General features: G+C 37.2%; 1 protein-coding gene across 1 annotated transcript; it reads left to right on the plus strand.

Annotated features, from left to right (window-relative positions):
- Nucleotides 1-1,923: 1,923 nt before the first annotated feature.
- Nucleotides 1,924-27,476, plus strand: ar (androgen receptor). The gene is made up of 8 exons (XM_067607695.1): nucleotides 1,924-3,190; nucleotides 9,062-9,213; nucleotides 9,420-9,536; nucleotides 15,404-15,682; nucleotides 17,291-17,435; nucleotides 21,660-21,790; nucleotides 21,901-22,052; nucleotides 23,965-27,476. Exons 1-8 carry the CDS (start codon nucleotides 2,115-2,117, stop codon nucleotides 24,121-24,123), a joined length of 2,211 nt encoding a protein of 736 aa, XP_067463796.1. The 5' UTR covers nucleotides 1,924-2,114; the 3' UTR covers nucleotides 24,124-27,476.
- The last annotated feature ends 352 nt before the right edge of the window (nucleotides 27,477-27,828 follow it).

Here is a 27,828-nt window from a genome sequence, read left to right on the forward strand (position 1 = left end):
GGGTCCATAAAGTGGCTCATAGTGGCTCTCAAAAACATACAGACACTTTATATAAAACAGCTGGAGACACAGCTCACAATACAACATAAATGAGGAGTATGTTTGTGTGTAGCCTAACGACATGGCCAGAGCCAGCCTGACGCATAAGCGAACTAAGCATCTGTTTAGGGCCCCCATGGCCACCAGAGAGAGCACTTAAATTTTTTTTAATTTATTTATTTATTTTTGATATTATGTCAATGGTAATCTTACAAAAATGCAATATTATGTTCTGTGACAAAGTGGGTGACAACAAACCATTTGTCGCTATTTTTGCCGTCTATGCCATATAGCGTATTCATTTAACCATGCTTGTTTGTTTTAACCATAGGTCCAGCATTAATCTGTAACTTGCAGACACATACTATCCCGGGTTTGTTTGTGGTTTGCATTATGTTTGGTTACAGTTTACATACCAGCAACATTTTTGGTTAAAGTAAAACAAACAAGTGTTAAGTTTAGTTATTGTTTATTGGTTAAGTTCTGCATTCCATAAGTTAATCATTTTCTTTGTTACTTACCATAACCACCATGTGTTCCACCGACAAAAGGAGGATGCACCCAACTACTTCCTCTATATACACTGGTTGACATCATCAGTGATGTCACTGGGTTACATCAAGTATAGGGGGGTGTTTATGTTATTTAGTTAAATGTTTGGTTTAGTATCGATATGATTTGTACTTGGTCTGGCTCAGGTTGAGGTTTAATGCTGTGGATGTGTTTTGTGTAAACCTTGTTGACTGATAAAAGTAGTATTGTTATATGCCAGGTGGTGTAAGGGAAAGGACACCCCTGCAATAAATATGGTTCTGCCTGGTAGATTGGAGGGCCTATTTAAGGGGAGAGATGTAGGTTTGAGGAGAGCAGAAATTAGAGGATGACGGTGTAGCTGTGTGCATGTGATCACGCCTTAGTTTGCTTTATCCTGAGTTAAGCTAGTTAACTTTGATTTGCTTGTGTTCATTTCATTTTTGAGACACCTTTTGTTTGTTTTTTGGTACACTGCACTGAATAAATCAGTTTTTACTCATTCAACAAGAGTCTGAGTCTGCCTCCTACCACCTTCCTGGCCACTAAGGTCAGGCTTCCTCACAGGTTCCATTGTGACAGTGGTTGGATTTCTTTTACATTTGCAAATAAGCAATCAGTTACCCGTTACTTATCACTACAGATAAAGTCAGTGATGTTGTAATGTAACAAGTTCGTTTTAAAAGTTACCCAACACACATCTAACATTATTAATTTTTCTGTGCATTGAGTGAGCTTTCTTGTCATTTCAGATGATTTTGAACTGTATGACTGTTTGTCGTTGTATGTTGCGTGTTGGCTGGGTTGTTTTGTTTTTCTGACTGTCGTCTAGGGTTGACAGTTTAGAGACTTTGTGTCTTGAGGATGTTACTGAGACCTCTGATTTAAGGTCTGAGAGCATAATTCTTAATGAACATCTATTAAATAAAGGCATGTTTACTAAAAATGCATGTTTTGTGTATTAATGTCATGCAGGGATTATACCCACTTTTTAATTTGCAGGAATGTTATTGCCACATTGTGTCAGTACAATATCAAATGGTTGTCATGTTGTCCTCATAATACAAATAATAGTTTTACATACTTATATATATCATAGTTCTTAGCTCCAGGTAAAGTAAGGAGGGCCCCCACAGAAAATCTTGCCTAGGGCCCCCTGTTGTCTAGAGCCGGGCCTGGACATGGCTCACATTTTAGTTTAATAATAAGCTCACATCTCTCTTCTGTGCAAGCTTTAAAAATGTTAAATTGCCAAATTAATCATTCAACGCCCTGATTTGATGTCAGTTAGGGGGAGTGCGATGTTTTATAGATACTAAAGTCCTTTCCTGCATTCAGTTTGAATCAAAGTGAAGCTGAGCGCCTCTGACTGTCAAGATCCCAGTTTAGGAGGAGTTTGTGACTCCTGTATCTCTCCCAGGACCTTTACCAAAACGTTTTTCACAACGTGAGAGTTGGGCTGAGCAGCAACAATTACTGAGACCCGTGGAGACTTTTGGTCGCGCAAAGTTCGGTCTCCTGGTCAAGTAAACACTTTCTGGGAAATGAGCCAAACTAACAGACAGTTGCCTTGTAGCAAAATTAGTCCAGGGGGGGAGAAAATAAGACCAGGCGACGCTGTGAGCGCTCCCAGCATGACGCAAAAAACTGAAGAAAGTCGCTTCTATTTCACCAAAAACTTAACAGGAAACGGTGCCGACAATGCGGTCGCAAATATTTACGGATTCGTGCACACTGATCCGCCAGTCTGTGACATGGAAAAACAGTGCTGTCAAACAGGTGCTGCTCCTCAGGAGGAGTCGTTAAACGCTGACTGCCGTGTGGGCGACAGCCGCTCAGTTTCTGCCTGCGCCACAATCTCAGAAACAGCCAGGGAGCTCTGCAAAGCCGTGTCCGTGTCGCTGGGACTGACCCTGGAGTACAACGACACCAGTGACATGGACTCTGCTGTCCCCCCGTCTGTTGCAAATGACCAAATGTCAGGATTATTCGGAGTCGGTTCCGTCCCTCTGAGCTGTCCCGAAACCCTCGCTGCTGTCGCAAAGTACAGGTGCTCGGAGCGAGATGACCAGAAGCAACTGGTGGAAATGTTCAAAAGTTCAGAGACTCGGACATCTGTGGATGAGCAAAACTTCACACTGTGCGAGGCTGATGACATAACTTCTAAAGAGATAGATCATCTAGACACAGTTTATGCCCCATCAGTGCCAGACAACCTGGAGCACTTCAACCTCGAGAGGCCGTGCAGAGTCTACAAGCCCCCCGAAGAAGCGACAGACTTCGGGGAAGCCATGGAGAACAATTTCTGCGGTTATCCGCCGGAGCAATACGGTGTTAAAGTGAAATCAGAGGACATGAGCGGTGAATCTGCCGGGGCGTTGTGGGGCAGTAATTACACATTTAACGAGAAGTACAACTCTCAGCTTTGGGGATCGAGGCAGCGCATGAACGCACACAGCTCAGCAGCGGGCACCGCGCTCATATGTAATCCATACGAGAGGCGCGCCGTGCGTCCTGAGCAGTGGTACCCAGGCGGGATGCTGAGGCCGCCCTGTCCCAACAGCAGCTACATCAAGACCGAAGTCGGTGAATGGCTGGATGTCGCCTACAACGACACCAGGTAAGAAGATAATAATAATAATAATAATAATAATAATAATAATAATAATAATAATAATAAAATTATCTTTAAATCAAAATGTTATAAAAAGCTGGAATAATTTTAATGAGCAGAAAAAGAAGTTTTCTCTGACATCTTAGAAGTTTTTACAATTCAAAATGATTCCTCGCCTAAATTTCATGCTACATCTAAAATATGACCCAGACATGAATGTCAAATTCCTCTCCAAAAATATGATGTTTTTGGCCAAGTGAAGCCAAATTATTGGCCAGTGATGGCAGCAACATGTGCCAAACTTCACCACAGAAGTAGATTTATTTTATCCTAACATTCATCCAGATTTTTTATGTTATTGCTTGAATGACAACAAATAAAATTATTATAGGTCTGCTTGTTTTTTTCAGTAAAATACCAAAAGTCAGACTGAACAGATAAAAAAAAATCATAGTTTACTTTATAGACAAAAATGTGTTTCAAGATTTTATCAGGCAAACATTGGGAAACTTAATCTAATCAGACTGAGGGTGTATGTGGCAGGTTCACATCCTCGATATTTAAGATGTCTGTGAGACTCGGAGCTCATTTAAGGTTTTTTTGTTTGTTTGTTTGACTAAGACGAAGTTCCTTCACATATTGGGAGAGTGGAAGGTATCTTGTTAAGATGCCTTTTCCATTTAGATGTTCCTTTAATTTGAGTCATTTCATTATAAAGATACGCGTCATGAATTTCAACACCGTAAAAGCATAATAGGATAATAATATCTGCAATGATTTATATACATCAAATCCATACATTTCTGTTGAAGAACAAAAACTATTATTTAATGTCCTGCTAAACATCTTTGTACTTGTTTGGCCTTCAGAAAACAAAACAAATTGTCTTCAGTGCTCTGTCTGTGGCACCTGCCCAACATCTGTTTGAGCACATGAAAGTGATTTTATTCTTCAACAGGTCTACAACTATTTCTTAATGCAATGAGAAAATATGTATATCTGAAAAGTGTTCTTTCCCTTTGCTTTTTAAGTGTAATATAGTTTTCATATCATTGAATTTGTTGGATTAATTATTTTGATAAAAGGGGAGGTAATTGTGGATAGTTCTGGTAATTTTACAAATCTTTCCAAAGGTTCCTCGTGCTTTTTTAGTGTCAGGTTATTAAATTTAACTCAAGCCGTTTTAACTTTGTATTGTCACCTTTGCATCGTCTCCTGAGTCTGAGTTTGGCCTCCAGGAGTACAAAGGACACAAAGTGGACATGCTGACTGGCAGCCACATTGTACGCTGTGGACATCAGAGCGAGGTCTCATGCAGCTGTCGTCATCATGCCCTTTCTTCAACTCTGGGCTGGTGAATGACTGACAGCACTGTCTGACACCAGCGTCTCTGGCTACTAGAGCTGAGCTCAATACACCCGCCGCAATTTTGTGTGCACAATGATTTACTAGACCAGAATTACATAAGCCAAGAATATAGAAGAAACAGGAATCAGTGGTGGTCTTAAACATGAGAGCAGTAACCAGATGCAAAATCCCAAACAAGGAGCTGCTCCTCCTCCCGTCTCCACTGAGAAACACATAGAAATGTGACAGCATGGTCCAACCAACCTTTACTGAGCTAACTATCTGCTTTGAATGGAGAGGAAATAGAACTTTAAACTTACTTTGCATTTGCCTTATTTTCATAGCAATTTGCCTTTAGTGACTATTTTGACTGTAGAGGGCGACAGGAAACATGGAAATAGAGAGGAGAATAATCTGTGACAGAGGTCTCCCTCAGCCAGAACTCAAGACTAGGTACATGGAGGTTGTATACAGTTTAGACTAATGAGCCCACAGGACGCCCCCAACTGCACAAGACCTTGGAGGGCTGGGAGATCTAACTCTCTTCTTGTTATCAACTCAAGTCCTCAAGCTTGTTCCATGTTACAGAGTAAAACTCAGAGCAGGTTTTTGATCAGGTCCTGCTCCTTATTTAAGTTTTACACAGCAAGTTATCCAGAAAGATGGCTCCACAGATTTGCATTTCCATAATCTGAGTCTGAGTTAGTCCCTTCTGTGCTGTGTATAACATATCATTCAGCTGTCTTGATTTTGTTCCACATTTTTTCCATTTGGAGTTTTTAACTATATCCTTTTTTTTAACTGATTCAAACAGGGCGCATCACAGAGAATGCTAAAGGAGTGCAAATTAGCCTCACAATAATAAGTCAGAGAAATCAGACGAAACAACTTTTCTTTGATTTATTTTAAATAGACAGATAGATAAAAAGTCTACTAGCCCTTCATTTAGATATTCCTGAAATGATCCGCTGCTGGTTTTCCTCAAGCTGACCTTGTTTAGGCATCTCTCTGATCACTGTCGTGCCCTGCCTCCAAACGATCATTTGAAATGAACGAGCACCTTTCACTTCGCTTCTTGTTTCTGCTGCTGAGTGAGACCCTAGTTGTAAGAATTTGTGCCTCTAAATTATTTGCATAAAAAAATACAGTGTAGTTGATACATATGTTGCAGTTTCGCCTATAGTCTGAGTGAACTTCAGTATAGTTCGCTACAGAGTACGATGTCTTCTGATAAAGGGGGAATGTTTTTTATTTGTTTGGGACACATGTTGTATTTAACTGTCAAACCATATGTAGGCCACACTAGGGCATGTACAGAACTAAGCATTTCCTCAAAACTCTTACTTGGAATAATTTTTATCTGTTCATAATTTAGTTTTTTTCCCCTTCTCTTTTTTCCTCACTCTTCTTTCTTTGCTTCTTTCTTTACAATTTCTTGTTTATATTTTCCTGCTTTGCACCAGTAAAGACGTCAGGATTCAAATCCTAGAAAGAGAAGTCATTTCCTGCAGTTGTTCTACTGAAAAGGTTTTAATGTGACTTGCTTGGTGACATAGGATGCTGCTCTTACTTCATACTAAATATCTCAACACCAACTTACAGCACATTTTTAATGATACACTCACAAACACACAGTAGTGATACTGTAAGTTTGTCTTTAACAGCCAAGCAGATTTAAGGAATTTTACAGAAGAAAGCAGAGTGAGAAGTGGACTCTGTATGACTCAGATTTGGACTTTAGGATCTATATCCCCCATGCTTAACCAGCCTGTATGTCTGAGCTAATCTGCATCTCATAACCTCAGAAATGAGTGAAAACTATTTCACCGTTTAGTTTCGTGGCTCTTAAGCTCACTTCAAAATTTTCATAGACACAAATTATTCTATAAACTGATAATAATGTGAAACAAGGCTGACAAATTTAAATCAAATTACCCGAAACAAGCGGCGGCATCTCTATGCAAGAAAGAGGTTATTTCAAAGAGTTAATTGATATGTATATGTGCAATGCACCCTCATGCACAGTCATGGGACTGGCCCATGCAGCATCATAGAAAAATAACAGTAATCTACTGCAGCATGATAAACACAAAACAACATAAGTATGAATATTCTGCTCCTCTGTTATGTTAATCAAAGCACTGTGCATAGACAACGTAAGAAATCAGATTTTACTGACCTTAAAGATTAGAAAACAGTAAAATACTGAAGACCAGGGTTTTTTTGTAACTTAAAAAAAATAGTGGAGAATATTAATGTTTCACATAAAATATTGGTTCAGTACAGTATAATATAAAATAAAATGGCAAAAGTGTATCCGTAGGAAATGTGTGTTTTGTTACTTTTGTCTTGTGGATTTGATGTATTTAGATTTTTGCAATACAATAATTACTGTCAAATATACAGTATACAGTGTCTCTTGACATTTCATGAGTGTGAGTGCACATGAATATTGTCACGCTTTATTGAAAATATTTAATACTTTAATACAAATCAGCTAGAATAACTAATTCAAATGCAATCAATCCAATTCAATTTGACAGAATAATCAGGATTTAAGCCAGTGTCTATCTAATAAAATGCTTATTTTAACCACACATGTTGAAAAGTAAGAACAAATGTTTATTTTCATCTCAAGCCCTGACAGAGAATTTAAAAGCAAATTTTAAAAATGTTATAAAGGTATAAATATGTAGTCAGACAACCATCCATCTGTAAAGCTCCACTGGTATCTTTCGTATCTGCATGCCTCCAGGTCACAGGCCTGCTTAGTTTTAAGTACTCCACACATAAATACCTCACTTGACAAACTGTTTTCTTGTTCTCTGCAACTTGGAATGAATAACAATAGACACTGAAAGTCTGTCCTGGCTGATTTCAAGCTTTAATTGCAGCACTTTTATACGCTTCGTTCACCTTTTGCTGTTCTCTAGTCTGCTCTATGGCTTTTGTATTTTGATCGATACATTATAAAGTTGAGCATGTATATTTTATATATATAGCACAATTTCAAAAAGCTGTATTGTACTGAAAGCTCTACTCTTGAGCCTCTGTACTGGACTGAAAATACAGTTTACTGGGACAACTGTTTATGAATAATACTGATTTCTTTTTCTGAAAAAGTGGAAAGTAACACTAACATCCTTTTTATACTAGAAAAAGGTCATCAACCACACTTTCTATCAGGGTTTAGTAGATAAGTAGTAGATATGAAGTCAGTAAACATCATTTTGCCAAAACAAAAAAAGTTTTCAAGAACAAGATTTATGTGATTTGTGTCAGCCTAGACAACTGCTCCATTACTCTCTATTTAAGCCCAGGGAAAATCTGCAGCAGTACATTATTCCAAAAATTAAAAAATAAAAAAGGGAGAGGGGTAGGATATGCACAATTATTCACAATAGGAAGGAACGTTTTAATCAGGTCAGGGTTAAAACCGTGAACGTATCTCGCTCACTCATAACAAGTGTACTCTACCAGCTGCATTGGGGATTATTTGCAGTTGCCTTTGCTGATATTGTCGGCTTACTGATCTTGACATGCATATGTTTCACATTTATTTCTGATGGATCTCAGACTATATAATACTTCTCTCGTCAAAATTCATTACCTCAACGCTCATTGTTTAAACTGCTCTCTCATTTTAATCACAGCCCTGATCTTGCTCTACTCAAAGACTTAAAGTCTGACTACAGGCTCCATAACCTATTACTATCATGAGTGAAACTAAATTTAAGATAGTCTCATAGTTTGATAATATTGAGAGATGCTAGTTGCAAAATGTATATTGTAATAGACTTTTATTTGGTCTTGTAATTTCAGTTTCTCTATTTGCCTGAATTCACTTTTTCTCCATTGTCACCTAAAATCAATGAGGACACAGTGAAGGTTCTTTAGTTAAGCTTCATCCTTGTCTCTTTTACACCAAACCTTGATATCTAAGATGCACGTCACTCAGGCAACGTTGTGTCTGAGCCTTTTCCAATCTCTCTGTGTTCAAGGCTGAAGCTTGGCGCTCATTGTGCCCCCCATCAACCCCCCTTCAAATCTTTCCCACACCATCCTGTCATCACGCTCTCTGCACTCCTTAAAGCACACACTAAAAGGCTGGCACATTGCTCTGAGAAGTGACCAGCGATTTGTGGCTACAGTTTTGACAGTTTTTAACAATTTAAAAGCAATTATGGACCTGCTCCAGTATATGACTTCAAGGCTCAGCTTTATTTGTTCCAAAGGGGCTGTTAGTTTCACAAGATAATAAAGCAACAGAATAAAAAAATGTTGAAAACTGGTGAAATACCAAAGCAATGAATAATAAAATACTGTGCAGTGACCCAGTTGATACCACCAAGCTAGAGCACACCAACAAAGGGTTCTAATAGAGATAAATGATGATATCATAGAAATACCAAAGCAATCAAATGTCAGTCATAGAAGATCAGCAACGTGTTTAATCATATATGGCCTCTTTCAAAAATCTTCTGTAGCTGTTCATGGTCTATAAAATTCCTGTTTGATGTTTGACTGCAGGTTTGAGGCCGGCAGAGAGCACATGTTCCCAATGGAGTTCTTCTTCCCACCGCAGAGGACATGCCTGATCTGTTCTGACGAGGCATCTGGCTGCCATTACGGTGCACTCACCTGTGGCAGCTGCAAGGTTTTCTTCAAAAGAGCTGCAGAAGGTAAGGCTAAAAGGTCAAACTTGGGTTCTGAGTTAGGGTTAGTGATTGTATACATATACATATAAAGATATTTTTCCCACTTTGATGGCAGTATTCAACAGCTATACCATGATGTATACAGATTTTTTACATCCAGTTTTACATTTTCCATCACTCAATGATTATTTATCTACAAGTGACCAAAAGTTTCTCCTCTGTCTGTGTAGGCAAACAGAGATACCTTTGCGCAAGCAAAAATGACTGCACTATTGACAAGCTACGAAGAAAGAATTGCCCGTCTTGTCGGCTGAGGAAGTGTTTTGAAGCTGGGATGACTCTAGGAGGTAGGATGGATTAACGTACTAAAAGCTGCTGTAAAAAGAAACAATTGTTGTTTATTTTATCACTGCTGTTCATAACAGCCTCTAACTATCTTATTCTGTGGGCTTATCAGTGACCCTCAGACATACAGGATGTGTACGGTAAGATTACACATTAAATATATACATTTGTACAATATAGACTATAATAATCATGGTGCGCTACATACTATATGAACAAAGCACACTACAGAGAAAGTGAAGTTGTAAAAGTGAAAATATTAATGGTTTCCCAAGACCAAGTACTTTATTCTCTCCACACGGCACATCTTAGCTGGCTCTCTTCAATTGCAGCATCATCACAATAGGGGATGTTACTGATAATCAAGCCCCTGACTGAGCTGCCATGCAATTTAGACCTATTCCATTCACTGCTCCTTACTGTCACCCAGACCTGTTCGTCTTATTAGGCTGTAAAGATTGACATGTAGTGGACTAATTTTTGTCTTGTGTTCAATTTTCACTCTCTTCCATTTTCTCATTCTGGTAACGGTGAAAATTGTACTGGAGGCACAAAGCTCACATGAGACATGTGAATTAAAGCAGCAGACATGCTGGTAATTTTGCCACCAGTCACTGACAAACCCATGGAGGGAAAATGTGATCTAATGCTGTGATTGTCAGTAAAAAGGCACACCTTTTCTAGTTGTGGCTAAAAGGAGCCTCCTTTCACTCATGTTCTCATCATAGACATGTAATTCACTCGTGGCATTTCACAGGAAAATTTATGACAATAATTTGTAGAGGTGGAGGCAAAAAAATTATACATTTGGTCTTATTATCCCCGAGGTTTTTCCTCCAAATGTACTTTAAAGCAATGAAATAGTGATAAAAAAGAAGATTTCTGATTCAACTAATTGGATTTAGATTCATTTATTACACAATTACAAATGTATTGGCAATCAAATAATAAAATTTATATCATGATATCATATCTGTTATTTGTTTCACTCCGTATAGTTTGGAAAGTCCGAAGAGAGAAGCGATATGCGGGAAATCTCTGAATCTTTGATTACCAGCTAAAATTGATTTTGTTGAGTCTTTTGAGTTGACATCTGTTCAGTATTGAGAAGCATAGTTATTTTAAATTGCTTGAAGGTTTCATTTCGATCATTTGAATTCCATATTATTCCTGGAATCTTAATTACATCTCCAAATAGAAGCGGAGCAGGGAGTTTACTTTTTACCAAACCATGACAGCAGTCTCATTTTGCAGAGAGCTGACGAAGGCTCAGCTGTATTTAGATTTCTTGTGTTGAAATGCAAATGCACATATACTGTACATAGACTGTACCCCTATATCCATACTGTATTTAGATTAATGTGATGCTTTCTATAACTTTAATACTGCTACAGTAGTGTTTGTACAGGTCGCAACTCCTCCAAGCTATCCTCATTCACTAACCATCCTATAGTGATGTTTAGCTCCTCAGCTGCTGAATGAATTAAAACGGTGTCGGATCAACAGTGTCGTAACAGTTAAAAACTTTTTACAATTTACGACCTCAAGCACCGACTTTCACAAAGCTGCCAAACAAGTTGTGTCCCCAACCCAAAGTTAACACTCTGAACATTCATCAAAAGCAACTTCAAGTACCGTTTCACTGCCAGCAAGTGAGAGTTTAACTTTTTTAATTCAATGATTTATACAATCCGCCGTTCTTCTCCAATTTCTTAATGGAAAAAAACAGTGTAGTGATGTAGAAATGTCTATTGCCAGATTAAATAAATTACTTATTTCAAAAAGGTTTTATTTGTTTTATATTTGTAATATTATACAGTCAGTAAAGTTCACCACATGAAATGATGAAATCTCTTGAATTAATGACCACCGCTCCTCAACTACAGCTACAGTTCAGTGGATAGATTTGTTTTGACTTACTGGAAAAAGGACAGGTTGTTCTTCCATAACTACTAATTGTAGGGTAGAGTTTCCAGATTGCTTTTTTTTTTTTAGTATATAACTATGTAAATAGTTCATCCATCTCAATAGCTGCCTCCTATGACTGAAGTATTCTTAAACCAGGTGGAGGCTCTGTTTCCTGCAACTTGTACTTGTCTGTCACAGAGTCTTTTCTCAGTTTGTCGTGCCCCCAAAAAGGCAGCAAGGAGTGCTTCAACCTGCTTTGGGATAGCACTTTGTATTACAGCTCACTAATAACAAGGTAATAATGGGGCCTTGATAACAACAGGCTTGAAAAAACAGGCCAAATGTGTGTTAAGACATAAAGAAAAGCAAATGTTCACCTTGCTTCAATCTCTAATAAAATGTTTAATGTCCCAAAACAACCAACTGTACGTTAGCTGTAAGATAGCACCTGTGTGCGTGACTGAACTCAGAGCTCACCAGAAACGTTATTAAACATCCGTATTGCCTTCCAGTCTCTCTCCTTTTTCCTCTTGTCTCTGTACTTTTATAATGCAGATTCATAAAGTCCTGGGAAACAGATATGCGCACATTTTTCACTCAAATTGAAACATTTTCAAGTTGAATCATCTTCATGTCAATTCGCTCCACCCCTGGTGAATCAACCCTTTTCATGGCAGACTTGTGAAAGCAGGAAGAACACAGGTGGAATTAATAACGTTAATACCATCAGTTTAGGTGAGCCAGTTCCAGGCCTCTGGTATTGTTCACTCACTGACATGGTTTACTGGGACAATTAAAGGAATGGAGCCATTGTTAATGTTATTATTTACAGCTGTGACAAGTCAAAATGTGTGTTCTGTCTGAGCACACAGTAATGAGGGGACAATTACAACTATTGTTGTATTATAGCGGCAATAACATGTAATGTTGGTTTAATATCTTGGAAAATATCACAAAGTAATGAGAGAGAGGAGAGAATGTCAATAATAACAAGGTAATGGTATAATAAAGGTATAATAATCGGCTTACAGTACAGTCAAAACGGCTGGAAAACATGCACAAACATCAGCTGTTTATGTTTTGTTTAACAGAGTATAATCATAATTAAGAGCAGATGCTTTTCATTAGAATTAAGTAACAGATGGTGCAACAGAGAAACTACCATATGCTGTATACTGTTTCCCAGTAAATATCCTGCCCTTAGTTGTTTAGTGCACAGTACTATAAATTCTAATTAAATCTTTTTTTGCATTTTCCAGTTCTGATTATAAGAAAATATCATAAGATTTTATTTAAACTAAACCTTAGTATTGAAAGGATTATCTCTGTTATTATTACACTTTTATCATCAAGGTATTACCCCATTATCACCTTGTTATACAGAGCTCTAATGTAGTGCTACCCACTGTTATTGGTTACAGATCATATAAGTTCATTTAACAATTATCTTATTTTATTGGAAAAACTTAACATTTGAGTCTTTATCTGGTTTGTACCTGATTGGGTAACAACCACTGAACAGCTAGAAAGTAATGGGAAGTGTGAGGTCGTAAGTGACAGGTGCCTGTGTGAAAAAGTTTTGCCGCCTTCTTTCACTCCTTCTTCCTTTTGGTCCTGCACACCCTTTCAGAAACACAGTTTAAATTGGTGAGCTAATAATATAATGACATCTACAATCTGGAGACCGAAGCAAGAGTAAAAGAGGATCTGAAAAGGCATATGTAACAAAAAAAAGGCATTTCAAGAGGAGGAAAAAGTGTTAAACTGATCTCCATGTTTTTGTCCAATCAAGCTTGCACCTGGCCACCTAAAAAGATACTTAAGATAAATACCGTGATTATAATGATGATGAGATTGGGCATAGAAGAAAGTGGACCAAAAATGTGAGTGCAATGAGCAGAAAATGACCAAAAAAATCCACATGTTCAATTTGATTTGAGGGAAAATGGGTTTGCAATAGATACGTCTGCAGCTTGTTCACTGGAGGTCAGTTTTAGCTGGAAACAAGGGTGGTAATGACGCCACAGCTGTGTGCTGGTCAACCGACATATACCAACTCTTAATACTGACAGTTGACAACATCTTGGCTAATTAATTGCTCCTTTGGAGTGCGTAACAAAGACAATGCTTGAATCCATCATTTGGATGTCTCCTGTTTGTATTGGCTTCAACTGAAGGGGAATCTTAAGGTTAGCTCAACCCAACCTATTTACACTGTACTCTGCAAAGATCAGATGCCTGCCTGTGTCACGGTTGAGAATCCCCGGGAGGAATTTTTAATTAACAATTTTTTTCTCAAATGTTTGTTATCGGATCAGAATTACTTGCAAATTATATTTCTTATATAATCTGCAATTTGCTTTCAACCCTGCTACTTTTGATAGAGACTTAAGTCGTGTCTATAACTGGCAAGTCAATATTGATCAAACTGAACTGAAAAGCCAGGCTGCAGTTTTAATGAGACTTTCTCTACACAGAAGCTGCAAGAGGCAATTGCGTGACGATTACTGTCAGTCAACAGAGAGAAAATGGATTAAAGAAATAATATTTTGCCTGATATTTTATATTTTTTAACCCTTCCAAAGCTAAAACTAGATATATAGTCAAATGAATTAGATCATGACCATTTTAATAGAGGAAGTTGTATACGCAAACTGAACAACAGAAGTGTCTGTTCTAATGGACTCAGCACATAGTACCAGTTTGTATTTGTCAGTCTCACTCCAGCACAGCTGTCATTCTGAAATAACAGGCTGAGCTGAAGCTGAACTGTTCGCAGGTCTATTACTTGTTGAAAGAAAACAGTCAGAGACTTATCGTAGTGAATGGTTGGTTGTCTTAAAGACCTGAACATAATGTATTTGGCAGCTGTTTAGCAGAGTATAATTATTCCATTCTGATTGTATCGCTGCTTACTTTACATGGCAGCCTACTCCACTGAGTCAAAGATGCTGCACCAATTTAGTTTGTAAGTGCAGGTTGTCATATGGAGCAGCTGTCTCAGGGTTTTCAGCGTTTGTGGAGAAAGAAATTGCAGCGTTGTCATTGCTCAGGATGGGCAAGTAGGTTTTTTTTTGTTGTTTTTCTATTTGTTGTTTTGGGGATTTCGTTGACTTCTTATATGCTTTTTGTGCATAAGGAAACACAATTGTAATGCAAAACAGAAAGATTTAGTGAGTTTTGTAGTTTGAGTATATATTTGAAACACTCCTGCAACAAAACCTTCCTTGGAGGAAAAAATGTAATAACGGGGAAAATACATCTACACCGGCAAGGACTCACACATGATGACCAGGCCTTTCCGCCAGATGAGGCTCATCTGTTCAGAAGATTTTTCTTTCAAATGCAATATGATTCAATCTCTTTAAAGCTATTAGATCAGTCTGGGTAAAATTGATATTTCCCTTAAAAGGTTACTTAAAAACCACAGTTGCAGACGATTTAGAAAGTAATTCTCGGCAGAGTAGTTTCTCCTGATGATTTGGACGGTTTTCCTCCAATGTTCAAAACATTTAACCACAGCATGTATATGTTTAGATCTCTCTTAGTAATGACAGCTTGAAAGGATGTCATTTATTGATTTTAAATCAAAAGTCCAGTGCGCGTAAATACAGTGTTTGCACGATCTATGATTGTGAGTGGTATTATCACTGGAGCGTTGTCTCTTCATTCCTCATACCGCATTTAGCTGTAATGGTGCAATTGTGCAGTGAGAGATTTTGAAATCAAAGGCAGAAAATCCATCATGTTGGATGGCTGCAGACACAAATCCCTAGAGTAAGGACAGCTGGATTCATCAGTCAAAATCAATCAGATGTGTCAAACCTGAACTGAGGGTTTTATGTAATTTTGTGTCATGTGCCAAAGACATGCAGGTCAGGTGGTGTCTGACTTGTAGCTTGCTGTGTGAGAAAATACCAGAAACAGTAATAAGTACGTTGGTTTTGTTTGTTTGTTGCAGCACGCAAATTAAAGAAGATTGGTCAACAGAAAAACCCTGAAGAGGAACATCACGTTCAAGAACCTACAGAGGCTGTCCAGAATATCTCTCCTAAATCGAGCCTGAGCTTCAATTCCCAGCTGGTCTTCCTCAACATCCTGGAGTCCATTGAGCCCGAGGTGGTGAATGCAGGACATGATTACGGCCAACCCGACTCAGCTTCCAACCTGCTCACCAGTCTCAACGAGCTTGGAGAGAGACAACTGGTCAAAGTGGTCAAATGGGCAAAAGGATTGCCAGGTGTGACACTGGAGGAGGTTTTTTAAACAGTGTTAATGAGCTTATTTATGTAGCAATTGGTGTATGTTGTATTATTTCATCATCATCATTTTATCATCTCACTTTCAAAAGGCAGTTTTGCGATAAGTTAACAAAAAAATGTTATAATTTTAAACCTGCATTAACTGATTTTTTGGCCATTTACAGGCCGCGAAAACAAGCTTTAGGCAAGGAAACACAACACTGACATATTTTTACCTTTAAAGATGATGTGGCGAACTTTTTAACAAACATATTTACATATCCAGCAGACATGGAGCAACATTACCATTCATTTAGATTTGTATTTGTGTCCGCCTGATTAACTCAAGTCCAGTATTCACTCTCCTTTTAGCTCTGTTTTGGAGTCCACTAACTCCTAAGAGAAATATCTGGCTCATTAGCTGCTAAATGCTCCACTATGTTCACCAGCAGGTTGGAAACTTTGTGTGCTGTGTGTGTTTGGTGCTGAGCAGGTAGCGTCCACTGGGCTTTGAGTTGGTCATAAAACATTCTAATCAAAAGCCGAGCTTAAGAGGTGGGTTATAAGATTACTTTTAAACATATCTGCACATTCAGCTGCTTTCAGGTCCTAAGGCATGCCGTTGGAACAGCTCGGAGCATAAAAACGTAAATTTTTTGTCATGCGCTGAGGAAAAACTAAAGCACTCATGCCAGAGAACGTGAGGGACCGTCCTAGTTCATACATAGAGCATGTTAGACAAATAGAATGATGCAAGAACATGAAGTTAAAAGACTTTAAAAATCTATAGGAAAACTGACAACAAATGTAAGGCCTTTAAAACAGGCATAATGTGTTCTGTCCCTCTGGTCCTAGTCAGCACTCAAACAGCAGAGTTCGTAATCAGCTGTGACTGATTTATGCACTATTTATGCACATTATTTTCTTATGTATTATTCATGCTGTGACTTTTTTGGGTAGACTAGAATAGAAAGTATTACAATAGTCTAGCCTGCTAGATATAAAAGAATGCATTAGTCTCTCTGTGTCACACTTGCCGCACTTTAACTATATTTTTCAGATGATAAAAAGCAGATTTGGTAACATGCCTCATCAGAGCCTTAAAGTTTAACTCTGAGTCAAGGACAATGCTGAGGTTTCTTGCCTGTCAGCTCAAGGTTTGTCCAACAAAATTTAATTTTGTGGCCAGATTTTATCTTCTTGCACCTTAGAAACTATAAGTAAAATTTCAGTTTTATCCTGGTTGAGCAGGAAAAAGTTTTGTGACATCATGGCACTAATATCTAAAATACATCTAAAAAGAGCATAAACTGGTCATGTGTCATCAGGAGACACAACCACTTTAAGGATAGCCATGGAAAGAGATGCTGTGCCTCCTGATGACACCACCATGGTATAACATACAAAAAATAAAAAAGTAGTGGCCCTAAAATTGGTCTTTGAGGAACCCCACAAGTTACAGTGTTTTAGGTGTTTTAAGAGATAAGAGACAAACCAAGTAATACAAGCTGTTTGATACTCAAAATATTTTGGGTGGCGTATCAATTCATGCTTTTGGTGCAAAATATGCCATGTTGTGTCACATTTTATGATGCAGATCCTTATAGGTTTCAGGAATCTCCATGTGGACGACCAAATGACCGTCATTCAACATTCATGGATGGGGGTGATGGTGTTTGCCTTGGGATGGAGGTCCTATAAGAACGTCAACGGCAGGATGCTTTACTTCGCCCCTGATCTTGTGTTCAACGAGTATGTACAGCTCTGACTTCTTAAATCCAATTGTGTTTTCTGAAACGATTTTATCAGGAGATGACTAACATTCTGGGCTCATTATTATATTTAAGATAGAGATAATCCTCATTGAATAAACTGGTGCTGTCATAAATAATACAGACATCAGTTTCTCTCTGTCTTCATCTCCATCTTTCCCTCATTTACTTCCCTGCTGATGCGCAAACACAGTATTAAGAAGTATCCAGTTTTATAAATGTAAAGTAGAAATGGTCGCTGGCTTTTCAGTTCCATGTTCATCCAATTTTCGTCTTAGGTGATCTTTTGTTAGTCTGAGATTAAAGTGAGGAACATTAGTTCTCAGCATAGTGAGTGAAACTGATTCAGATCTGAATATTACTCTTGACAGACAACAGTGGTGAGGTCTGTCCACATATGAATGAGGAATATTAATGTTTATAACAGCTTAAATCTTCATCAACTTCCACAGATTTGTGGACGTAGATACTGTAAATTAATCTAAGAATTAATGGTCTCCTCTTTAGAAACAAAAGTATTTACAAAAAGGATACGGTACTTTTTTATATTATGGTTTTAGAAAAATATGATTCATTCTTTATGTGTACTATACATTCATGCGTAAAGAATTCCTGATTCATTTGAATCTACAAACTAATGCCACAAATGAGTTTGAAATTGGAAGCTTTACAAATAATTATCCCATCTTTACCATGATTCAGTATATTGCAATTTACTGATATGAAAATGTATGGATTTTAGAGGTTTGGTGCTGTTTAATACTGTTTGTACCAAGTTTTGAAATGATTGATTGTAAAAATAGAGCTATGATTATGTCCAGTTTTTGAAAAACCAAACCTTGTGTTATCATGATTTGGGCCACATCAGTTCATGCTTTGGTTATAATGGGTCCAGTTGTGCAGTAATAGATCAGTTATCGATTCATCATTCCATTAAAAGGCAGAAAATCCATCATGACAAATGTGATTTTCCATTATTCAGAAAGAGAACAGTCAGATACTTATGTTTAACCAGAAAAGCTATCAAATGATTAAAAAATTTAAACCGGACCGATCTGCCCTTTAATTTCAGACCTGTCCCTAGCTTTATTCTGTTTTTATGCAAGCTTCTGATATCATCTTATATCTAGAGTACTATCTCTGTGGAATCATCTGAGCAGAAAATCACAATAAGAATAAAATATAACTACGAATAGATTAGTGTAATAGCCTTGAAACTGGCTTGATCTTAAACTGGCAGGATAAATCAGGACGAGTAAGTGAATGAGCAACGAAACCCAAACTGAAGCTGCTCAGTTTCATACGGGCAGCTTCCAGGTATGGCTGTGTGAGTGTGAGGCACGGTGTCGCTGGAAAAGAGCATTTGTGCTCAGCGAACCAGCACTGAATAAATAAAGCTTTAAAAAAGGTTGTTGTTCAAACAATCCGTGCAGCCATGTGTCAGACAATATGAGAATTAAGAAAGGCCTTGAATAGTTTATAGTATCTCACACTGATGACACTACTCATAAGTGGATACTTAATCACAAAAACTCAACTTACATAATAGCTGAAGTACATTAAGCTATTTACGTTTAATTCAAGTCAAGTCAGTTTTATTTGTATGGCCCAATATCACAAATCACAAATTTGCCTCAGGGGGCTTTACAGTCTGTGCAGCAATACAACATCCTCTGTCCTCAGACCCTCGATTCAAATAAGAAAAAACTCTAATATATGTCCTGTATTTACCAGATTTTTATGTGCTCATACAAATCTTTTAGTGACACATCCACATAACCAGTAACTGTGTGTTGTTCTTGTTTTTTTCTGGTTTTTCCACATCAAAGTGTGATTCACTGATGGAAATGTGCATTAGGACAGTGTTTGCTAGCGACTTAGTCATAATTGCAAGTCAGTCAGATTCTTTTATGCATTAGTTAGATGTTTCTATCAATGGAAATATGACAGACAGTGGCTGAAACAATTTACACATTAGTCCTAGGAAGAAAATGGTGATTTTGCTGTTAAAATGCATTTTGCAGCATTTCAGTTAGTTTAGGATGACCTCGTTAATTTGTTATGTTAATTAAAGGGCCACTCCAGCAATTTTGTGTTCAATTTCCATAAAGCTGATGGACTTACAAGAGACATGTTCAGATTATGATTACAGAAAAACTGTTTTTCTCCATAAACCTTGCTAGAAACAAAATGCAACATCTTAGAAACTAAAGAGATTCAGGCTGGTAACATTTTACTTCAAGTATAAAATTTTAAGTGTGTAAACATTTAATGAATGTTTATAACACTATTATGTAGTTATAAGAAGATATATGGTCATTTTAAGTGTATTTTAATGGACAGTTTGTTTACAATTATAACTTCTCCTGTAAAATCAAGTAGTTTATATTATTACAACTGTGTTTTACTGTATTGTCATTCATTATCTGTTTTTACACCAGCCTCCACTGACAGGAGAGGTTATAGTTGTTGACAAATACATTAATGAACACTTATATTTGTGTTGTAAACCATTTATTAACTGTTTATATGCTGCTTATAAATGCTAAAAAGGGGGACTTTTGTGTTAGTGAAGTGTTATAGTTTGACATCTTAACAGAAGATAATTTATTCAGTTGTTCTCCAAAGTGTGGTGGATCAGTAGTTCAAAATTGTCAGACTGAATTACAGCTGGTGGAGCCCATATAAAATAGAAAAGGAGGGTGATTTAAGCAATTTGAAAGAAATTCGAGCAGAAATTGTTAATGGGCTTAAAATGCTCCCTGTCATCATTCAAACGTGATTCTCACTGTCTCCTGCTGAGCCACGGCTGTACTTTAGTTAGAGCAGTAAAAACCCTGATGCAGTCATCATAATGAAAGACTGACTTCAGGAGTGATTGAATGATTGTTGGGCTTTATCATTGAAGGAAAAGTGGAGCTGTACTCCCCCTTTACCACACCTGCATAAAACCTCACTACAGTCACATCAGGCATACGTACATTTCTCTGGTTTGCTGTAATTTTTATAAAAAGATATGGCTTCACATGAAAGAATAGATGTCAGCAGTGGTACTTTATCATTTTTGACAGAAATTAGATTTATGTTGGTTTTATAGGTTTGGTGTCACTGCCTTAATTAAGCTTCCTTTTTGCATGCAGTAATTAAGCTTCCTTTTTGCATGCAGTGTGTTTTTTTTTAATCTGATGAAAAAGGCTTTGTTGTGCTGTGAAGTCACTAGTGTCTCTACATTGAGTTGATAAAATTTCAAGCCAGAAAGTTCAGCCATCTGCTGACATCGATGAGGAGATTTGAAAGTCGTATCAAAAGCAGGTGCATCAGCTCAGTGTAAAGTTGTTCTGATCAGTGTTTGGTGGTGGGGGTCAGTGCAGAATACCGTCTGTGGTGCCATTTTACCACTTGGATTTCCCCAACATCACACAATCTCCATCACCATCCTTGCAAAAATTGTTAGATTTATCTATCCTAAATATCAACATAAATCAGAGGAAAACTGCGGTTAATGTACTTTACATCTTTTGCATTTATCTTCTCCAGAAACTTTCCAATAACTGGATTATACCTGCCTGTATATTATATACATACATTGATTTGATTCATACATAGTGGAAACTCTGAATCCGTTTCATGAGAGATGGAGAACAGTCAGCTCTATTTCATATCTCTTTCTCTTTCAATTTGAGCTCCTTTCTGTGGTTTGCAATCAGTGAAATTCCAGTATTAAACAAATTCCTAAAATATGTTTTATTTGACCTTTATCTTCACTGCATGAGAGGAATATGTTACAAAGTATCTCTTTTTCAATAAAAGGAAAATTGAAATTGTTCAGCCGTGATGAACACGAACTATCCAATTACCTCTAATGATGTTAAAATATAAATGACTCAAACATTTTTCTGAACTTCAAAGCCAACGATAAATGAAGGGAGTGGTGTAACAGAGCTGCGTGTTTTTAACAGCTTGCTCCAGATGTCAAAGGTCACACAGCAGAGATCTGTATCGTTATGAAGATAATTCACTGTAAATGTCTCCATTACACTATTAATAGATATGGATCTAACCTCTGACATTCTCCCCTCTTCTGCAGTCATTCATTACAGAATAAATGACCAGTGTGTAAAGCAATTTATCCCTCACCGCTTGTGATCCGAACATTCAGATTACTTCACACCTCATCCTGACCTTTTTTTTTTTACCTCTGCAGACATCGGATGCACATTTCCACCATGTATGACCACTGCATACGGATGAGGCACCTTTCACAGGAGTTTGTGCTGCTGCAGATCACCCAGGAGGAGTTCCTCTGCATGAAGGCCTTGCTCCTCTTCAGCATTAGTAAGTTTATCTGCAGCTGTCAGAAAACAAGAACTACTTTATTCCAGAAGTGGACGTTAATAGCAGTAACTGTCAAGCATGTAGTCAAAACTGTTTTCTGTTTTAACCAGTTCCAGTTGAGGGTCTTAAGAATCAGAAGTACTTCGATGAATTGCGTCTCTCCTACATCAACGAACTCGATCGCCTCATCAGCTATCAGATTACGACCAATTGTTCTCAGAGGTTCTACCACCTCACCCGACTCCTGGACTCTCTCCAGATGGTGAGATGTGCTGCTTCTTATGATTTAACTTGTGTTATGTGTGTTCAGGGGCATCATGCAGGTCATTTTTTTGAGTGGGCACAGTTTCACAAGGCTTTATGTTCACACTGAACCAAGTTGTTACCATTGACTGTATATAAATATGGACGACGCGTCTCCACTTCCCATCGCTATACAAAAGTGAAGCCAAAGTTTTCTGTTTTGTTATTTGTTAATTATGTATTTCAATTTAGTTTTGTGACTTTATCTCATTTTTGTATTTGGTTTTGTTCTTGTTCAATCAGAGGCAGAAGGTTTTTTTGATGTAAGACATGAAAATGGCCTTGTTCGTTTGTTTATAGTTTTCAATTTAAAAAAAAAAAAAAAAAAAAAAAAAGTGAAGCCAAAATTTCCGGGAGCTACCATCTTGCTTGTGTGACTTAATTTGGAGCCAGAGAATGCACAGTAGAGTTGGTTGGTAGGATGACCACCTGCGGGACACACCCCCTCAACTGTCCGGCCGCATGACGGAGGTTTGAGAGTGGCTGTCAATCATGACGTAACACTCACTTTTTATATTTTCAAATAACTAATTAAAAACAAACTTATCAGAAAAATGAGAACCTGGACAAACATCAGCATGATAAGAACACCTAAAATGACAGAAACCATCTTTGGGAAAAATGTATTTGATGTGTACTTTGATTTTTTAGTTTGGATCATGTCCCATACACTAACATGGAGCGGGCGGGACTTCTGACCTATACTGCAGCCAGCCACCAGGGGGTGATCAAGATGTTTTGGCTTCACTTTAGGGACGCTGTCATAACATCCATCTTTAAATACAGTCAATGGTTGTTACCAGTAATTATCTGCTTTGGCTTCTGTTTCAAACCACCACCAGTAACTATCTAGAACTATAATGAATGACAACTATTAACATTATATTGCATTTAAAACTTTAAAATGAAGTTTTCAGGGGTAACATTAGATGGCTAACTAACCAGCACCATTGGTTATTTAATATTGAGGAAAGAAAGCTCACAAACATGTAGCTACTGTTTAGCTCTTGACTCTGTAAAAAATCTCTTCATGTTCTTCCCTGTTCCTAAGACATGTTTCAGCTCTGCAAATTTGTTTTGACAAAAACTATACTTTAGCCACTAATAATAGCAAAGGAAAACAAACAAACACTAATGTTAATTACTTGTGGGTTGTAGTTAAAACCATTGATGCTAAAGTCACTTTAAATAGGGAAATTCTGCATCTCTAAGTAATTTACAAATTCATTAAAGTTATACAGTTTTATGGCGTGAGCTGGGATTGATTATTCATACATCACACTGTGGTTAACACGACCGCAATTTGGAATAATTCTACACAACAGCTGAGTGGCTCTTCTAGTGCCGCTGCGACTACATAATGCTTTTTAGCTGGAAGGAACCAAGTAGCCTAAACAGAGACGGGGGGGGGGGGGGGGGGGGGGGTGTAGAAGGCAGAGTTAAATACATATGAAAACATACAGAAAAATTATTTATGTACTATATTTATAAGGCTAATTAAAAACACCTATTGTGAAGATGGAATTTCTAAAGCCATCTGATCTCAGATATTTGAATGGCCATGATGCCTCTGAGTGTGTACATGTATTCATGCCCCCCGCAGGAGGACAATGTGAGGGCAGAATCTGATACCTTAAAATCTAATCTCAAATTCTAATAACTGTACTTCAGGGTAGAAAAATATTAATGAATGTGTTTACTATTATTCAGAGCAATCCATGTCTCAAATTTTTATCCAAATGTTTTAAGGCAGAGCATTAGTTTAGTGTACCTTATATTTCAGTTATGAGTCATGTTTCCATTGTCAAAACACTGCTTGTGGTAAATGATGTCATCTAATTGTGGATTTTTTTCTCTTTTTTCTGTTTCAGACTGTAAAGAAGCTCCACCAGTTTACATTTGACCTTTTTGTCCAGGCTCAGTCACTCCCCACGAAGGTCAGCTTTCCAGAGATGATCGGAGAAATAATCTCAGTACATGTACCAAAGATCTTGGCAGGTTTGGCTAAACCGATCTTGTTTCACGAATAGAAGGATTTTTTTAATCAAGAAGTGACTCATCTTTGCTGCCTCCATAAACTTTAACGACGGCTTTGTACTGTTTCCCTACATCTTCAATCTAATAGCTCTTAGCCGTGTCCTGTAATCATTATTTTATTGCATTTTTTCCCCCTTTTAGCCATAATTGAGATTGTTTGTTCTGAACTGTTAAAGCTTTTACCAGAGCATCACTAGTTGACAGCGCTGCTGTTTCTGAGTGGAGAGTTTGTGTTTTCAGCCAGCCCAGAGATGCTACTTTACATACACACTAAGTCTGTAAATCATATTACTGCATCCTAAAAGTAGCAGGGTTAAAAACATTAAGTTTTGCATCTGACCTTCATTATAAATACACTTGACAAGGTACTTATGAAAACTTCAAAAAACAAGAGATGGCCATAATAGCTGATGGGAATTCAATCACAACAAATACTTGTTTCCCATCAACTTAACAAAGTCTGTTTTTATAATTGCACCTTTTAAGTTCCTACTTGTAAAAATTAATATGGTAAATACAACTTGGGAGGCGTTTAAGTGCTAAAGTGCCTTGATGTGTAAATCTCAGATTTGTTTTAAAAAGTCACACAATTTGATTTAATATTATTTTTTAGTAAAGGTCAAAACCTCAAAGCCTGTTCAGACTTTTTCATGGCAGCGTAAATAAACCTCTTTTGTTGCTGTTGATGAAGTGTAACAAGAAAGTACCAAAATATGAGAAGTTAGAATCAAACAGTGAGGTCATTGCCAACAAGCTGCTGAAATCATTGTGTGACATTAATATGTGTCACTTTTCCTTGTAAAGATGCCTGAGTCATTACTATGACAATCAGTGTAGTTATGGTAGTCACATGTTGCAACTGTAAAACACAAAATATATGTGGAACATTATACTTTGTGTGCTGTGAATCTAAAATATTAGATTTGCCCCAAAAACACTTTTTCCTGTTGAGTGAATGTGTAGCAGTTTTATTGCTGCGGGTGGGTAATTAAGAATAAAGCCCCATGTGTGTACATGTGCTGTCTTAATTACAAACACAATGCAAAAAACTAAGTAAAGTAAAATCGAGTGTAGTAGTAGTTATTGAAATTGAAATGCAACTATGTAATAATTAATTAAACATCATTGTTGCAGGGTTGCAGAAAATTCCCTCCCAATTGTATTTACTGCGTCTTTAGGTCGTTAGTTTATACTCAATTCAAAGTGTTGCTTTAGGAATTACAGTGTTTCAGAAGTCGGAGGCAGTTGTAGTATATTAGTTTTTCACTATTTGACTATTTGGCAATAAAAACTGTATATCCCAGACTGTGTTCATGCAGTATTAACTTCAAATCAAAATGACCGCGTCCACAGAATACACTGCATGCTCATTGTCACTGGTCTGCACTTAAAAACTTTTCTCACCAGGTTGGCAGCAAATGTGTAGAGAGCTATTGGTCTGGGTGTTATTCATTTTAAAGCATTAACTTATATGCAGTGGGGTAACTTGTTAAAACAGGTACTTGGCATAAGTGAAGTTAGAGAAAATTGGATGTTTGTTAAGAAGTATTTATACTTTACTATTCCTCTGCATAGCTTCACACTCAGTTTTTTTTAGAAACTATTAAATATTAAGATAACTTTACAATCCAATACAAAGGTTACTCATTTTTGGTGAATGTGGCATGGAAATTCAAACTGATAATGCAACTAATCTCACCACAGAAATATTGTGTCCTTTGCTGCATGTCTATTTAGATATAATGCCTTTAGAAAATATTGAACCCTCCCATCAGATTATTTTTGCATTTACCGCGTCACAGCTTGAATTTGTGTTTGAGTGAAAAACTTGTACAGACACAAGGAAGAAAAGATGGCACCAAATACAGGCAAACACTGAGTGAAGACTTGATTCAGACTGCCAGAGATCTCAGAAGCAGAAATGTTACAGCAGGACAACAAATAGAAACTTAAAACCAACTCAAAACTGGACGGGCTTCAGATGTACAATGTGAAAGTCCTTGACCACCAAACCTCAGAGATAAAAACCGAGGAAAAATCTATGGAATGCCTTGAAGATAACTGATCACAGACACTTGAGCAAAACTGTTGAATAGTATTAATTCATTGAGTTGGACGCATCTGTGAGTTTTTGCATCAATCAAGGGGGGGAACATAAGGCACTTTGTACATACAACTTGGTCTACATGATGCAGTGTTTAATTTAGACTGAAATAGTGCTCTACTTTCAGTAGGTGACCGATTGACCTAAAATTGTAGAGCATACTTTCTCTCAGTCCAGCTGCTCTGTGTTTATCATAATCCAACAAAAACAAAACTTCAAATTAACTTCTGTGGTTTATTCCGCACCGTTCAGTAATTTAAAAAAAAAAAAGTTTTATAACTCTGTAAATTCAACACTTTTTTAACAATTCCACATTTCTTTGAAAAGCTTGTCGATGCATGCATCATGTGTTTGTAAGACTGTATTTGTACTTCTGACTTTAAGCTTTACAGAAAGCAATGCATGGACGTCCATGTATCTCTCTAATTACCTGTTTATTGAATACTGACTGATGGTGTCATCATCAGACAGCATGATAACATTTTGTTGTACAGTGTACAGTTATATGTTGACTGTGACAGTCAGTTTCAGTTTTTTGTAACAGATTCCTTCATAAAATTGACTTCATCTGCACAAATGCATGTCCTCATGTCTTCATCTTGACTGACTTTTCAATAAATGTGTCTGCTGTCATTTTAGGGAGCCTTAAACAGGAACCCAGATTACATATTTTACATTTTCAAAAACAGTAAAAAAGATTCAGAGCTTCAGTATTTATCAGAAGTTTTGATCAAATTAAAAAAAATCTGAATTTCAGAATTCCTTCTTACATTTCCTGAATGCACTGTAAGATTGTTACTCTTTACCCTTCAAATTGATGTTTTTTTATGCTGTTGTAGCTTTATTATGCATTTCACAAGGAGGGGGGGGGGGGGGGGGGGGTGAAGGTTTTACCAGTGGATCTCACACCTCAATGAGCCACCTACATGTAGATGCCCTGTACATTTTTAATACTAATATGATTTCATCACACTAGCCTACAGTGTTTGTATAATGTCAATGGACAGTAGCTGGTATGTGCCCAATGTACTGCATATTAACCTGATTCTTTGTACATGCTCCAGTAACTGTATATATTGATTAGTTCAATGTCTGTTTTAGTGTCCGAACACTTGACTTTTAAAGTCATCTCTTGTATGATTTATACCTTTTGTGACCTGTGTGTTTTTCAATATGTATGTTTTTCAAAGGTGTAAAGCTGCATCATCTTTTGAAGGCAATTAAAATGATTCTGACACTCAAGATAGAATTTGTTCGAATTTGTTTGAACGTTCAAGCTATTTTACAAGCTCTATAAAGAAGTGGAGGGATTTCATCAATTTCCTTGTCTTCTTTGAATAAAATAAGAGATTTGAGCCATACAGAGGTTTAACTTTAATAGATTTATTCTAATTTGCATACACTGTATCAAAGCTGGGTAAGACGGCAAATTAAACATGGAAAAGAATACATATAATAACAGTTAAACCTTAGTAACACATAAACGTATGTGTTATATATAACAATTGGTAAGCATGATGCCTTTAAAAAGTAGAGGAAAATATTAAACAGCAGTGGTGGAAGATGAAAGTACTAAATATATTTTTAATTCAGC

This window comes from Thunnus thynnus, chromosome 13 (genome assembly GCF_963924715.1).
Source record: "Thunnus thynnus chromosome 13, fThuThy2.1, whole genome shotgun sequence".
Lineage (NCBI taxonomy): Eukaryota > Metazoa > Chordata > Actinopteri > Scombriformes > Scombridae > Thunnus > Thunnus thynnus.

What these genes read in the sequence shown, in the direction of transcription:
- ar (XM_067607695.1), top strand. Translation starts at nt 2,115, where the DNA reads ATGAGCCAAACTAACAGACAGTTGCCTTGTAGCAAAATTAGTCCAGGG. An exon ending in GTCGCCTACAACGACACCAG is followed by an intron (nt 3,191 to 9,061) that starts GTAAGAAGATAA and finishes GTTTGACTGCAG; the next exon opens with GTTTGAGGCCGGCAGAGAGC. An exon ending in ATGGGCAAAAGGATTGCCAG is followed by an intron (nt 15,683 to 17,290) that starts GTGTGACACTGG and finishes AGATCCTTATAG; the next exon opens with GTTTCAGGAATCTCCATGTG.